Here is a 15,475-nt window from a genome sequence, read left to right as displayed (position 1 = left end):
GTCTCAGCACTATGACCATGAAAAGATGGTCAATCAGTTCTTTCTAATACTGACCAACTTTCTTTCATCCTCCTATAAAGGCTATTATATAACAAAAGGGGAAGATTTTTCTTTCAGTTTTTAGATTAGTTTCCACTTGAAATTATCCAAAATCAGCCACACTGCTAACACTTTATGACATACATGGCAAATATAAATAGTTTTTCCTATCTGTTATGTATTTCACTTTACTTTCTTCATACTTTAGTAACAAAGATAGCAATAGGAGAACAGGATTTCCATTTTTCATGGCCAATCTGACCTAACATAGCATTTACTTGCAAACAAAATGTCTTTTGTGACTTAACAGTAGCAGTAACAACCTGTTGTCTGACAGAGGAAAATTACTCAGAAAGACTGTAACATTCCTTTGAAAGTAAAATCTGGTCTCAATGCAGCAGGTTTTTGCAATTAAAAAAACCTACTAAACCACAAAACAATACAGTCTTTAATATATAAACAGAACAGCTTCAGCAACTTTCTATCTTCATAAGCCAGGTTAGTGTGGGGAGAAAAAGTTGGAAGTCAAAAGATCTTAAAGTACAAAGCCTCAAAAATACTCCATATGGAATTTAGTCTCTAAAACTTTATATTTAATATAAACAAAGCCTGAGCTTTTTAAAAGAAATAAAAACTTCTGCTCCTTATCTTTGATTCTGCTTAAAAACAACTGAACATAGGTAAATTTTCTTTAAAAAGTTGAATTACCAATTCATTTAAAGTCTCTGTTCCCTTAATTGTGAAAAATTGTTTCACTGTATCAAATGCAATATAATACCATGCCATTAATCTTCCAGTCTCTGTAAAAGAAGAATATACCTTAAAAAATAAATGCCAAGTATTTTTTTAGTGTATTTTTTTTAAGTCACAAAATCAAATTAATTTTCTTATTACAGGGCTCTCTGAGATTTACCACCACTGATTCAGTATGTTATTGCCCCCAGCTATCTGATGGATATTACTGACCCCATCATGGACTGGCAGAAAGAAACAAGCACCAGTTACAGGTTTTTTCCAATGGAGATGAATTCACACTAATATACCAGACTGTGAACTGTGGTTGCTGAGAAGCCAGCCACCTCTAACAGAGAATTGTAGAGAAGAGCAGGTATTGATAAAACCTGTCCTTCATTGTACTATGTCACATCCAATTATCCTGTGATAATATTCTGTAATTTTCTCCTAATCTGCAACAAAATTTCCAGCAACAACGAGAGCAGATCTATTCATGGATCAACATTAAGAGAATGAACCTCCATGATTTGTTAAAGAAATTTGCCCATCTTTCTAGTCAAACAACCTCTCAGATTCTACTCTCTACTACATTTGTGTACTCCTATTAGTGGGTCACGAGAATAGTTGTGACACTTTCTAGTTCACTATTATCTCAACATTACTTCTGAAAATTAGTTTATTTTAAAAAAGTGTTACCTGTTGATTTGAAGTTATTTGCTTCATCCATCCTGATCAAATCAAAAGATGATAAATCATTTAAGTTTTTCAAACACAGTTCTGTCAACAAATTGAAAATATATGTATTTTTAGTACGTGCAGAAAAACTTACCTATGTACAAACCAGAAACATCATCATTAAATTGCAATGAACATATGCCCAAGTAATGCCAATGAACTCAAGTAAAGGTTTTAGAATACGATCCTCATTCTACTAAAGTTGGTGGTTAACTCCTGCCTGGGGAAATCTCACTCAAAGATATTTGATACAGGACAACCCAACTCTTTTTCAGTAAAGCAAAAGCAGCAAAGTAAAAGAAACTAGATGAACAGAATGTAAGCTGCCATATTCAATTCTGAATGACAGACCAGAGAGCCCACAGTATTTAAACGAAAGATTTCCACTACAGTGTTAACACTTAAATGGTTGAAATTTCAAATATCCACAGGTATTTATGAATCCTTCATCAGAAATTTTCATACTGTATCAGGTGCATTTGTATTTACTTCACTAAACCTATTTAGTCAGATATCTGCAGGAGGATGACTAAAGTGTTTTGTTTTTCTCTTTCAAAACCAAGGTAATTAAAAGACAAAAATTACATTAACACAATGTTCAGAATTTAAAAGTAAGTTGGGAAAGCCCTCAAAATGATAGTTCCCATAGCAACCAGGAATCATTCACATTGCACATGAAATGCATGAAAACATAACTAACTATATACATTACTACAAAATATTTCCTGTGTGCAGGGAAAAGGAGCTAGTTTCTCTAAGAACTTTAAAAAGAGGTTGTTTTTAAGATCAGAGTACTTCAAGGAAATATAATCCACACCTAAAAAACATTTGTAAGCGAAGCCTATCCTAGCACCTATCTGTAGAGGCGATTTCAAACCATGCATTCTCCCATAAAGGCTTATTTAGGTAGTAACATGGTTCACTCCCTCCATTCCTTTCAACCTACATGCCAAAAATAGAAATGTCCTGATCTAAAAGACAAAAAAAGGTGGAAAACAACTGAACGAGCATAAGAACTAGGTAACTTTTCTTACTGAGTACTCCTTTTTTTCCTATCTGCAAGTCACAGTCAATGTCCCTCATACTTGGAGACTTCAAACAGCAGCATATATACTAAGTGTATTCCTGGCGATGGGTCCTTGAATCCCTTACACAATAAACAGCCTCAGCATAGTTCCACCAAACCCAACATCAATCACAAATTTTTCTACGCAATTGTGTAAAATGTAATAAATGTGTAAGTGGAGTCCAAGTATTGGCTCTACAAATTTCAGGGCATATATCAGTCTATGTTTTCATGTACCATGCCTGCCTCCAGATATTTAAGCTCCAAATGTCTAGTATACAGAATTATGATGGACATGAAAACTTTCACTGAAGAGAGAAAATTGCATTTGTAGATTTGCAGAACTCCATTTACAATCTTAGCAAGTAGTCTTTTATTCATATACTTATTTTGGATCTACTAGAAAACGTACATTAAAATAAATAAATAAATAGAGTTGTATGCTATTTCCATATTCAAAGATGAGAGGCACTGATTCCCAAACTATTTAGCCAGCTGTATGTTTTCTGATGGAATTGTAAATAACTAAAAGGCAATATTTTAAATAAGTTCAACAATTGGGTTTTATTCAGAGTCTTAACAAAAAAAGCCTCTTAAAAGTAGTTTTCCAGTAATTTTTAGAGTATTACAGGAAAAACATGGTGTCACTAATTTTTTTTTATCTGTAAAGTTGGATGCCTCATTCTCACATTACTGCTCACTTGAAGACCAAGTGCAATTTCTTAATTACGTATTTGCATTCTCTTAGTTCTTTGCCATTGTATTATGCATTTGCTATTAATATGCAAATTTTAAAACTAAATTTGGAACTAAAATGGCAAAATAATTCTTAAGAGGTTCTACTGAATCCATACATCTGAGATAGGACTGAATGCTTAATGCACAGAAATCTTCAAAAGACTGCAAGTCTTCCCTTGATGCCCCTAAGCAAAATAAGTAATTCAATCCATAAGGGCCAAATTTCAGGTAACAAGTAAACATTACTCTAGAATGTACATCTCCAATGCAAAATGTCATGGTCAGAGTGTGGAATTCTCAGATCATACCAGTCCAGATGTCTGAATAGCAAACCTATACAATATAAGTACTGTGATTTACCTGTACAAAAATACAGAATTTAAGATTTGCTCCTATCCTCCAGTTCACTGAGTCCATCACTGGACAAGATCTGCCACACTCTGGAGTTCTCTAAAATTCCTTTTTCACATTATTTATGCATTTTTGAATGACCAATACAAAAATAGCCATCATAAAAAAATAATGTGTTCTCTCTCCACCTGCTCTTTATTATTGCTGCCTAACATGCTATAATCATGCAATTTTAAACAGTTTCTGAACAAGGTGAAAATGTTTACATTTTACATCCTTTGTTTTCAAGGCTAAATTTATGACAAGGGAAGATGACAACTTCTGAAAAGGGCTTTTTTGAAAGTATAGTAATGGAAATTAATAAAAGCAAATGAGATCAATCAAAGGAAAATTAGGAAGAATGACAAGCAATCAAAATTAAACTGCTCTGTTCCATATTTCTTAAGTATGTGTATGGAGATGAGGTATGTAAAGGCATTTAATTTTTTCCTCTATAGAAGAAAAACTTTTCCACCAGTCAAAATGTACTGATAGCGTTTCAAAAGTATTAATAATTAAATAAAATCAATAGCACAACATAGTAAATTACATTTGTTCTGTGAATGGATCTATTGAAATTAATGGAGATATACAATAAACATGGATGAACCTGCCCTAAAATGTAACATCTTACTGAAAAAAGCCTAAAAGCCACTTACCTTGTAATTCTGCTTCAATTCCAAGTTTATCCAATCCAGATGAAAAACCTTCATGAAAAGACAAAAGGCTTTTTAACCTAATACAGTTATATACTTCCTCCTCAATATAGTTACCCGTCAAAACTGATCTGCTGATTTTTGGGAGCCAGACAAATACCCCAAAGTGAAAAATTTGTAAATATTTATTATACTGGGAACAAGTCAAAAGCCTGACATAGCGTAAGTATCTAAGTATCAACAAGTGGCTGTTAGAACAGATGTGCAAAGGCAAAAGCTGCAGATATTCCCCTATGTAAAACACAGCGTCCTAAAAGTTGCAGAAATGTCAGTGAGTAACTTCACATGTAGAGTTTTCCTATTTTAGAATACAGGAAGCCACCTAAAATGTAATATCCATTCAAGTACTACATGTACTATGTTCCAATCCCATCTATAAATCCTTAAAAAAACTGTCTCCAGCAAGTGCCCAATGACTTCATAATCGGGTGTAGAGCAAGTGGCCAGGAACAAAGATATGGTCAGGGCTGCTGACTGAGAGGCTGTTCTGGACAAGACAAACTGAAGACACCAGCATTAAGATTACTGAAATTTTGTTTCAGAAAAACCATGAAATATTAGACTTTTATTTTCTTAGCAGCAGATTACATATTCAGCGCTGAAAAGTACATTACGGCTTGATACTGCATTAATATGTGGTCTAGTGTATTAAGATCAAAAGAAATCGATCATTATGAAGCTGTCAATGGCTTCTTCATAGGTTTTAAACGTTATACCATGCTGAAACTCCTATTACTTATATTAAAGCAACTGAAACTGTTGTTCCTAAAAATGTTACAGGCCATATTACACACCTTGTTTTCAACCCCTTATGAAATAATAGTCCATAAAAAAATGAAAGAAACAAATAATATGTATCTAACACATCCTAGTGTCATAATTTAGATCAATTAAAAAGAACAACCCAACAAACCATAATGACTTGGATTTTTTAAGGCTCTAATGTACAAGAATGTTGATCGTATCCATTCCAAAGCTACAGTGACATCTGTGACAGTATGTAGCACTATTTCTGCATTTAAGTGCTCAACAAGATGCCTGTGCAAGCTAGGAAAAAAAAAAAAAAAAGAAAAAAAGGTAAGTACATTTACCAATTAGCAGTACAAAAAATGCTAAAACTGGTTTTGGGGGAAAAAATAAAACAAAACAAACCCCTCCCCCCAAACCACAACAATTTTCTGCTTTTTTACTGTCAACTGTTCACTTTAATCAGTGAAATCAACAGAAAACAGTAAAGAATATGTAAATAATCAACAATGTAATTTGTTTATTATGGCTTAATGTCCATCAAGCAAAAATAAAAACTCTGTCAACTGTGAAATTTCACAATTATTTAGAAAACAAAGCTACATGCATTTAAAAGTTACAGCACGGTGTTGCTATTTTCAATATATCTGAAAAATTAAACCTTAACAAAATTACATGAGCAAATTTTCCTGTTTTACCCGTTAAGGTCTTAACTTTCTTACATATTTCTCTTGATATTCTGTTCACATCAAGTGAATTCTGTAGTCTGGTATTTTCCAGACTCTATCATCTAAAAATTCAGAGACATCATCTGGGTTCAATTCTTGCTTTTTGTCTTTGCAATACGTACTATTTCAGTTTCTTCAGTTTTCCAGCAGGAATCTACAACTATTGTTTTTTTGTTAAGTTCAAGATGTTCTAAAGATGTTTTTAGTTGATAAAACAGCAGCTGTTAACTTCTGAATAGCTTGATTTGATTTTCCTTAAATTCTTCTTAAATTTCTTCTAAATAGACCAAAAAACCACCCCAAAATCTACCTGAAAAAACACATTCTGTAGAAACTATGAAACATTGCTACCATCTGTAGTCTTATAAAAAATAGTTACCTGCTCTCTATTATATCAGCACCATTTAACATCTGTATATACTTCTCCCTTGTACTCCAACGAGTCATAATAACTGCTGTAGCTGTAGTGTCAAACTGAAAAATAAAACCACAAAACCTGCTCTCTAGCTCTTAGCAGAAAAATTCCAGTTGAATGTGCATCACCTATCTGTTGAAACCATTAAAACCGTTTTCTTAAAATCCTTGTTGAAATGGCTGTTGAAAAGGCCTCTCTAACTTAAAGGCAAGTTCTAACTCATTTGGGTAGCAAGCAGGACTCGGGATTCCAGCCATTGCTGGCAGGCAGGTCAGCGCACAAGCCTGTATGTGCTAATGTACATATAACAGAGACGGGTCGAGAAACACCACAAATGTGCACTGTTATTGACCTCCTTACAAGGTCACAGCTAAGGAAAGGATTCCTAGCCACAACTACAGAAAACAATTTACTGACACAAATTCTCATTAGTAATCCCCAAACATGAGAAAGTCTTCAATGAAGAGTCAGGCCTTTTATAGTAATTTTTTGATCTTCATAATCTACTCTCAAGCCACCTCACGATTATTTTGTTTTGTAATGGAAAAAATACTGTTAGACTGTTTTTTGTATGAGCAGTTTCCTGACTTCTGCATTTTTTAGATCAGATTAGCATATGTAATACTGAAAGGCAGATCTTGGTAAATATTTCAGGTCTTGACTCAGGAAGTTAAAGTAGCTTAAGATTCTGAGTCACAACTTTAAAAATCTTACTGAATTACAACCTCTGGCAAAAAAAGCCCAGTCAGATAAGAAAGTTAGGAATATTGGAATTTCCATACTACTTTAGATCTTAGGTCCGGATAAAATACTGTCATGTACACAACACACCACAGTGGCTAATATAAGCAGCCTCTGGAGACAGATGTGGGGTAAGGTATTTCCCATATTAGGCTTTACCCGCATTTCTAAAAATTAAAAGACTTAAAAGTGTAAGATTTAACATAAATGATTCAGAGACTTAAAAGAGGTATAATTAAAATAACCATTTTTAAATCCTGACCCCTTCCTTTTTACAGCCAAAGCAATGTCTAAACCCTTTCTAAAACATAGCATTCTTGGCATCAGCAACCTCTTGTGGAAGCAAAATGAATTATAGTTTTTTAAAGACAGTGTTTCTGACCCTCCCCCTCTACTCCACTTCTAACTTAATTAGATGTTTTCTTGCTCTGATGTTAGGAGAACAAAAGCACATTGGTCTCTATACCATTCAATATTCCATAATTTTTATCACACAATTTATGTTGTGTATCAGCTTCCTACTTTTTCTCTAATCCCCACTCGTTATGCAACCCAAATGTAATCTTTAGATCTTTTTCCACAGAAAGGTGAAGCAGTACTTTTTAGCGGACAATACAAAAGCAAACAGATCTCTTTCTCAATTAAGAAATTACCCAGGAGTAATTTAACTATTAATAACAACCCTTTAAAAACCAAATCCTCCAGTAAAATTGTTGGCATTGTAGTTTCTTTGCCAAGAATAGTTTCTACTCATCTGCTTATAGAGAGCATCAATATAATATAGCATTAACTTACTTGAGGCCTTCCTGCTCTCCCAATCATTTGCAGAATATCAGTTTCACTGTACTCTTGGAACACTCCTCCAACATAGTGCATTGTGGATTTTATAACCACCAGATGTGCAGGTAGATTGACTCCCATAGCTAAGGTGCTAGTAGTAACTACATTAGATTAAAGTATATTGATTGCAAGATGAACACCATTGAAATGTCTGGCAGACATTAAACAAGCAGCAAATAAGTGACTAACCCTTGATTCCCAAGAGCTCTTATTTTCTAGTGAAGTCAGTGAGCATTCTGCACCACAGAGAATTAGACGTAGATTATAGACATGTATTTGCATAACAATTTCTGTGTATCCAATTATCAGCATTCATTTATTATCAACTATTCTTTAACAAATTACATCCCAGATATTTTTATTTAAACATGCCTTAACATTTGGAGATAATCCAGAATCCAATCCAATTCATCTTCAATATAACACACACACACTGAAGAAACATTATTCATATTTCTTCCTGGATAGGTATTTGAATACAGCCATGACTTCATCCTGCTTTGTAGTGACCAATAACTTGAAGATTTTTTTTTTTTTTAAAGTCATCAGTCATTAGCATTGTTTATATCCATGGTACCAAACCAGAATCACCACCAATACTATCACAATACTTTACCAATACACACTCTCTCATTAAAAATACCAGTCAAGTTTGTGGCAAATTATCTCACACTCGTTTTCTAATTCACTTTCTCTAACAAATATATGGGGTGACAGGAATTGAACATGGAAAGCCAGCTATACAGGACAACTGATACAACTATTCCACTAGGAAAACAAAGTATTAATGAATTTTCCAATTCTTTTTTTAAATGAAAGCAGAACTAAAATTAGCAATTATAGGTGCATCAGGAAAGAAGAATCCAATCTAAACTAAAGGCATAACCACACCATCTCGTGAGAGTATTATTGTTTTTCATTTGTGATGGTATGCAAAATGGGAAATTTGTCAAAGCAAAATGACCTAACCATAAAAAAGTTGCAAAGAAAGGTTACTTACCAGTGCAATCAGAGCTTCAGTCCATATATGTGTCTGTGCGATATATATACACACACTTATACAGACACGCACTGTGAGTATACGTACACTCTATTTCAGGACCAAAGAATTTTTCCCCTTTGCAGTATCTGTGAAAGGTGTGTTAAAACCCTATCCCCCCATCACGCTCACAGACATATAAAGTGGAATATGCCCCATACTCTTTCAGCTTCCCCTCAGTTGTAGAAATGTAGTTCTAGTATCTCAGATGATTCTGAAATATTCATACAAACTATAAATTTCAAAGGACTTAAGTACCAATAAGCAATTTTGCATTCTTTCAGTGGTAGTCCATATGTACGCTCACGTTGTGCTCAACTGTGGCACAGGGTCTCAAAGTCATTTTTGCAAAGAGCAATTGTAGAACCACAGTCTCCTGAGATTTCAGAAATGGCACCGTGGTTGGCAAAGCCATACACTGTGCACCAGGCATCCAAAGTACAGCAGATTGCAGGGATGCAAAGACTTTTTAATACCATGGACACTGCAACTCTAGCAAGGTTGCCAGATCACAGCAGGGGTACCTACCTTAAATTTTCATAGCAAGTCATGACAATTGTACAGGAAAGAAAAAATCCATTAATCTTTCAGTGTTGTACATGAACCACACAGACAATTCCCCATAGGGTCTGAATCTTTCTTACAGAAAAAGAAAGCCTGGATGAGATGAGACCATCACATCTCAAACAGATACCTTCTCATTTCAGGTAACAGCAGATGGAATATTTCTTAGGAACATCCCCATCAGTCAAAACACCTTGCATAGGAGTTTGAAAATAGTATCCTGCCCATCTAAGAAGCATAAATGTAAAAGACTACCTTCAGGGAAGCCACTGCTGCAAAGGACACAAACAAAGAAAAATTATGTGAACTCTGAGGAAAGACACACTATCAGAGAGTTCCACTTCAACAGGATGGCTCAGTGGTATGAAAAGGAAATGGACATGGCCAGACCTATATAGACATAGGAGGGAGGATGACCTCCATGTATGCTGAAAAGAAGAAAAGTTCTATGGTCTTTAGTAGCAGTGCATATGTATACTCACAGGGTAAAAGTGTATGTGAAACACAAACACGTCTTTGTCTGGATTTCACAAAGTAATTCCAAAGGTTAAACAAACTATAGAATCATAAAATATTACCACTTCCAAACTGCAATCTTCTCAGGATACATTAACAACATTTTGACTTTCAAAGTTAAATCTACTTACAAAGTACTGGTAAGTCTCCTACAGTAAAAGCTCCTTCAACTATTTTTCTGTCAGATATCTCCATACCCGCATGATGATAAGCCACACCATACATTAAAAGATCTGATAATGAAATAATATATCCATCACCTGACTAAGTTTACTCAAGGAAGTATTCATTCACAGAACAGAGAAGTAGTAGGTTATATTTACCTCTCAGTTTGGAATCTTTCAATGAATTTGCAGACTTCTGTAATCTATGCAACACACACACACAAAAAAAAGGATATTTCAAAATCACAAACCAGATTCACTAATGTAAGTGGAATATACAAAGACAGAAGAATGTTTTTAAAATGCAAAAATAAAGCTTCACATGAAACTAGATACACAAGTACCCCACTAAAGATTGTAAGATGTATTCCTTGACATGTACATTTTTTACATACTTTCCCATAGTTCTACTGCATTTGTGCTTTTTAAGGATGATTTTAGTTTTCAACTACGTTAGACTATCAAAAGGACATAGTCTTAAAATAACTTTAAAAATATACATTCTTTGGATATTTTCAACCACCACCTTTCCCATCTTCAAAAAGGGAACAAACTGATTCTCTGGGGCAGCTGTTGCAGCCTTTCTAGCCCAGACATCTTTCCAAGTCACGACCTACAATCTAGATGTGTTGTTCACATAAAGCAAAGAAGACCATGTTTGATGTCCAAAATCAGGAAGTAGCTTCTGCAGCTGCCATGACTAGGCAACCCTGAAGTAAATAATAATTAACATGGGTCAGGGCTGCATTTATTAAAGGTATCTGATAATGCAAAGACTTCTTACAGCTTTGCGTAAAATACTAGTAAGACCTCATCCAGTTCTACTATTCATATGCTTAATCTTTGCACTACAAGGCCTTACAGGTCCATAGGAATTAACATTTGTATGTTTAGAAAGCAGCTTTTAGAAACAACTTAATGTTTGTGAAAACTACCCTAAAAATCTGAGAAGCAAATAAAACTTGCAAAGAGTGCCAATTTACCAAAAAAATGTCAACTGTGATGATTTTGTGGCAGACAGACACTCCTCTGCTAGAAATTGTATTAGATCAACAGCTTTCTTCACAGATGTCACAGGTTTACTAAAATACACAAACACTTATTAACAACTCAAATATAAAAATACCTTTGTTTCTGTTCTATACTCAGTAGAAATTTAGCATCTTTTGCAAGAACAGAAGCGGCCTGCTGTACTCCTTTTCTTGTGGCACAAAACTATAAATAAGAAAAGATTTTTTTGAATCAACACTTTTAAGTAAGAAACAATTTCAAATGAGATTAATAAAAAGCTGTTGTACCACAAGTGCTGGTTTTTGTTCCGAGTATGTTTGTATAATACTAGCTATCTTGTAGTTAAGAGTTAAGTCAAATTTGAATTCTGTCTGATTGTCACTGCAAGGAAAACCGAGAACAATTTTGCGTAGCTTCACTGGTCGTTGATCCTCATCTATTTTCAGACATACAGCAGGCATCTTACTATCTGAAAGCCATTCTGCAATCTTTAAAAAAGAAGAAATAGAATGGAAATGATAAATTTCTGCTTTTAATCACACTCCGCTCTAACTGCATCACACAATAATTAACTTAGCTTTTGTCACACATAAACGATTAACACATTTGATATTACTTTTATCAATAAAATCACAGGTGAAGTTCTGCTTTCTACAGGACCAATATAATTCAAACTGAAATGTCAAGTCTGTTGTGATTTGTACTTAGAGACAAAAATCACGAACAGAAATCTAAAACTGAAGCATGTCCATACTTGGCTGATAGTTCCATATGGTTATAGGCCATTACATTAACATAAACCTCACAGCTGTCTTCAGCTGACAGCTTCAAAATGACAACTTTGTTATCAATCTGAATTCATAACTACAGGTAAATTTTACCAACAACTACATTTATTAAAATACAGTTAAAATGTAACTCTTACATCTTCAGCGTTTGGGATTGTTGCAGAAACAGCTACAAATCTCAAGGGAGGAACAGTGTCATGATTCTCTGAAAGACGCCAAAGAGAAGACTGAACAGTCTTCATCCGACTGACTACAACTTCTAATGTTGCACCACGGCTTTCATCCTTTATAACATGCACCTATGAGGAATTTTTAAAAATTTGCTAGATATTTCTCCAGTTCCATCTATACATGTGTTATATAAATGTTATATTTTCTAAGTTTCCTTTTATCTTCAAGAACAAAAACAGTGCATACAAAACATTAATTTTCTTACCTCATCAATGAGAAACAGTCGTACAAGCTGGACTATAGAGTTGTCTCTCCACCTTCTAGTCATGCTATCCCATTTTTCCTAGGACAAAAAACCAACACAACAAAACAACAACAGAAGGTGAAAGATGTTTTAAAGGACAACACATGCCAGAAGTACCGTACAGACAGACATGCCTAAACTTTAATAAATCTTTAAACAAAATCTGTTAAGTTAATTCAAGCTAATGCCATGGATGTTTCATCTGGCACATTACTATGTTACTAACTGTTGTTTATATGAACTAATAGTATGCACAGCAGTGTGCACACAAGCATAAGGACCATAAAATTACTACTTATTACAAAAAAAAGCAGCAGTCCTAGTAGCATACAATTAGATGACTACTAATGTCTGCTTATTCTAGCTTTTTGTAAGAACTGAGATTGAAACCTACAGGTGTAGTGATAACAATGTGAGCATGATGTATTTCAAATAAATCATCCATCACTGTATCTCCTGTCAGTTCCTTGCAGCTGAGTCCTATAGGTCCAAATTTTTCTTTCCAATCATCAAAACGCTGACTGCATAGAGCTTTTATTGGAGCCACTAAAAATAACACAAAATAATCAGAGTTATATCAAGAAAACCAAATCTTCAACTGTATTGCTAAAGATGCTAAATGCATATATTTTTAATATGTCTTCTTGAATTTAATTTCCCTAACTTTCAGCTTTGCTCCCAGAACCACAAAATTTTAACTGGTATTATTATCCTTATTATCCTATTTCATGTGCACAGATCAATGTTGAGCTTTGGGCCCCAGTTCTTCCCTATCAGCAATCAGAAACAGAACCCTTTAATTAAGGTTATTTATGCTCTCTCTTAATCCTGATTTCTTCCTCAATCCCACATGGAAACAATCAGTCAGCTAGCAAAGGTTTTCTCACAGACAGAAGAAACCAGAGGAAACACAGGATTTCTAATGGAAAATCATACAAATACCAACTTTTTCCAGTTCAGAATGATTTGAGCACACTGTATTCAGAGAGAAAAGGTGTTATAAATGAGAAACCATCCATGAGCAAGACATAGAATAACAGAAGAAATCAAAATCTATACAAAGCAAATGTACAGTTAGGTGTAGTCAGGGTCATACCAAGCAGCTAACACAGCAGGTAGCAGCTAACACGGCAGGTAGCAGCAGTTCTGATGCTGGTCTTCATGAACAGACTCCTAAAACAATTGATTACTTCATAGTTTGTTTGTGGGTTTTGCGTTTTTTTTCCTGAGGATACATACTATACTTTCGCAGATGGAGTTTGATTTCTAGAAATCAGAAGTAACTCTCTACAAGGACTGATACTAGCAAGACATGTAAGTCTATATTGGATGGGTAATCTATACGGAAAATGCAGTGATTTAAGTGAAAGAAGTGATCTACACATGATCTGAAAAAGGCTAGCTAGAGCCACTAGAATATGAACCATTTCTGCGTATCAGCTGACAAGCGATCCCTAAGATGAAGTGATTTAAAGAACCAGTTTCTGCTTCAGAAAGAGGTGTAAAAATCTCGTATCAGTGGCCGATAAAGCAGGGGAAATCACTAGCTCCAGAAAACTGATCAAGCTACCAGCAAGTAACTCACAAAATTGCAAAAGTAATAATCTTTGCTGCACAAAAATGCAAGAAGCTATTGATGCTCCTGGAACTTCAATCACCAATCCTTACCATGTGTTAAAGCTACCAGGAAACAACCCTAATTTACACAACTACTGCAAGCTAATTCTCATACATCGAGCCACTAAGGAACCAGGTACCAGAGCACGCTCCGGCAGTATGTAATCTGATTAACACCTCTGTTCCAACATTCGGAAAACTGACATGTCTCTTTCTCCACCACTGTTGAACCTGGAAAAGGTCAGCAGATCTAATTCCACCTGCAGGTAACTGCTTCCTTACTGAAAGTTTCAACCAGCCAATTTGTATCAATTCTACCAAGGCAATCAAAAACATTACAGTACACTGAAATGCTTCACCTCTACCTGCTGACAGGGAAACTATAATACATGCCTGTTTATAAAAGATCTGTTAATAATACAGAGTAAACTCTACATCAACACTAGCTTTATTATAAGAATTTGAACACATTGGAATTAAAAAAAAAATAATTAGGCTGAAACTTTTGTAAATATAAAGATTAACCACTAATAGTAAGACTGACAAATACATCACTGTATGAATTAATTAGAACTGTGACAAACCCACCAATTTCATCTGATTTACATGATACGAACTCAATTCTCCAGGAAGGAAAGAAAAAAGTGTAATTGTTGTGACTATCTTCAAGCATTTTCATTAGTTCCTATACAGATCAATTAAACTCATGAAGATCACAGCTCTGGTGCCTCTGAACTAGTAGACAGAAAGCAACAAATAGCACGAAACCTTGCCAGGTAAGTGAATATTGGAAAATTCGATCCTCATCTCAGAGCAACAGACAGGCATACAAAAGATATTGCATGATTTCTGGCTCTGCCACTAAGAATTTGTTTTAGTTTCCTTTGCTTCCTTCTTCCCTTTTCATGTACATCTTGCCTTCTTAGAGGACAAACTCTTTACAAGATTTAAAAAATTTTTATTTGTATAGCCAATGCTGAACACTACAATTACACAGTGCTGTTAAATACTAATAATAGTTACAACAGTATCACAAATAAACAAATCCTAAAAGAAACAACTTTTTAAAGAATGAGGTAGGTCACAATTTCTTAACATATTTAATTTTAACATTATTAAAGCACTCACTCCAGATCTCCACATTTACAGAATGACATTTTCTACTGCTGTCACCAAAATGTTTAAAGCTGCATAATACTTACTGTAAACAACTTTAATATTTAACCAAGGCAGTGGGGCTTCCATGAGTAATCTGGTAATAGCTAGCTCGAACATTACAGTTTTTCCAGAGCCAGTTGGAGCACAAATCACAAAATTCCTGTCTGTATAAAGAAGCTAGGAAAGAGTTGCAAAGTAGTAAATATAACACAGCTATCCATTGTACCTATTCATACATTCCAAAAGCATTGCC

General features: G+C 34.6%; 1 protein-coding gene across 1 annotated transcript in view; it reads right to left on the bottom strand.

Annotated features, from left to right (window-relative positions):
- The window catches only part of HFM1 (helicase for meiosis 1), a 38,981-nt gene that overhangs the window by 14,881 nt on the left and 8,625 nt on the right, over positions 1 to 15,475 (bottom strand). Inside the window, exons 7-20 of the mRNA XM_052800368.1 lie at positions 15,267 to 15,399; positions 12,842 to 12,993; positions 12,409 to 12,486; positions 12,110 to 12,271; positions 11,472 to 11,672; positions 11,300 to 11,388; positions 10,333 to 10,376; positions 10,141 to 10,242; positions 7,846 to 7,991; positions 6,274 to 6,368; positions 5,333 to 5,466; positions 4,363 to 4,410; positions 1,471 to 1,551; positions 748 to 839 (exon numbers count right to left, since the gene is read on the bottom strand). Coding sequence (XP_052656328.1) covers positions 748 to 839; positions 1,471 to 1,551; positions 4,363 to 4,410; positions 5,333 to 5,466; positions 6,274 to 6,368; positions 7,846 to 7,991; positions 10,141 to 10,242; positions 10,333 to 10,376; positions 11,300 to 11,388; positions 11,472 to 11,672; positions 12,110 to 12,271; positions 12,409 to 12,486; positions 12,842 to 12,993; positions 15,267 to 15,399 — 1,557 coding nt within the window. The remainder of the gene's footprint in view (positions 1 to 747; positions 840 to 1,470; positions 1,552 to 4,362; positions 4,411 to 5,332; positions 5,467 to 6,273; positions 6,369 to 7,845; positions 7,992 to 10,140; positions 10,243 to 10,332; positions 10,377 to 11,299; positions 11,389 to 11,471; positions 11,673 to 12,109; positions 12,272 to 12,408; positions 12,487 to 12,841; positions 12,994 to 15,266; positions 15,400 to 15,475) is intronic.

Source organism: Harpia harpyja, chromosome 11 (assembly GCF_026419915.1).
Source record: "Harpia harpyja isolate bHarHar1 chromosome 11, bHarHar1 primary haplotype, whole genome shotgun sequence".
Lineage (NCBI taxonomy): Eukaryota > Metazoa > Chordata > Aves > Accipitriformes > Accipitridae > Harpia > Harpia harpyja.
Note: the sequence above shows the minus strand (reverse complement) of the source record. Positions and strands in the feature narration are given on the sequence as shown.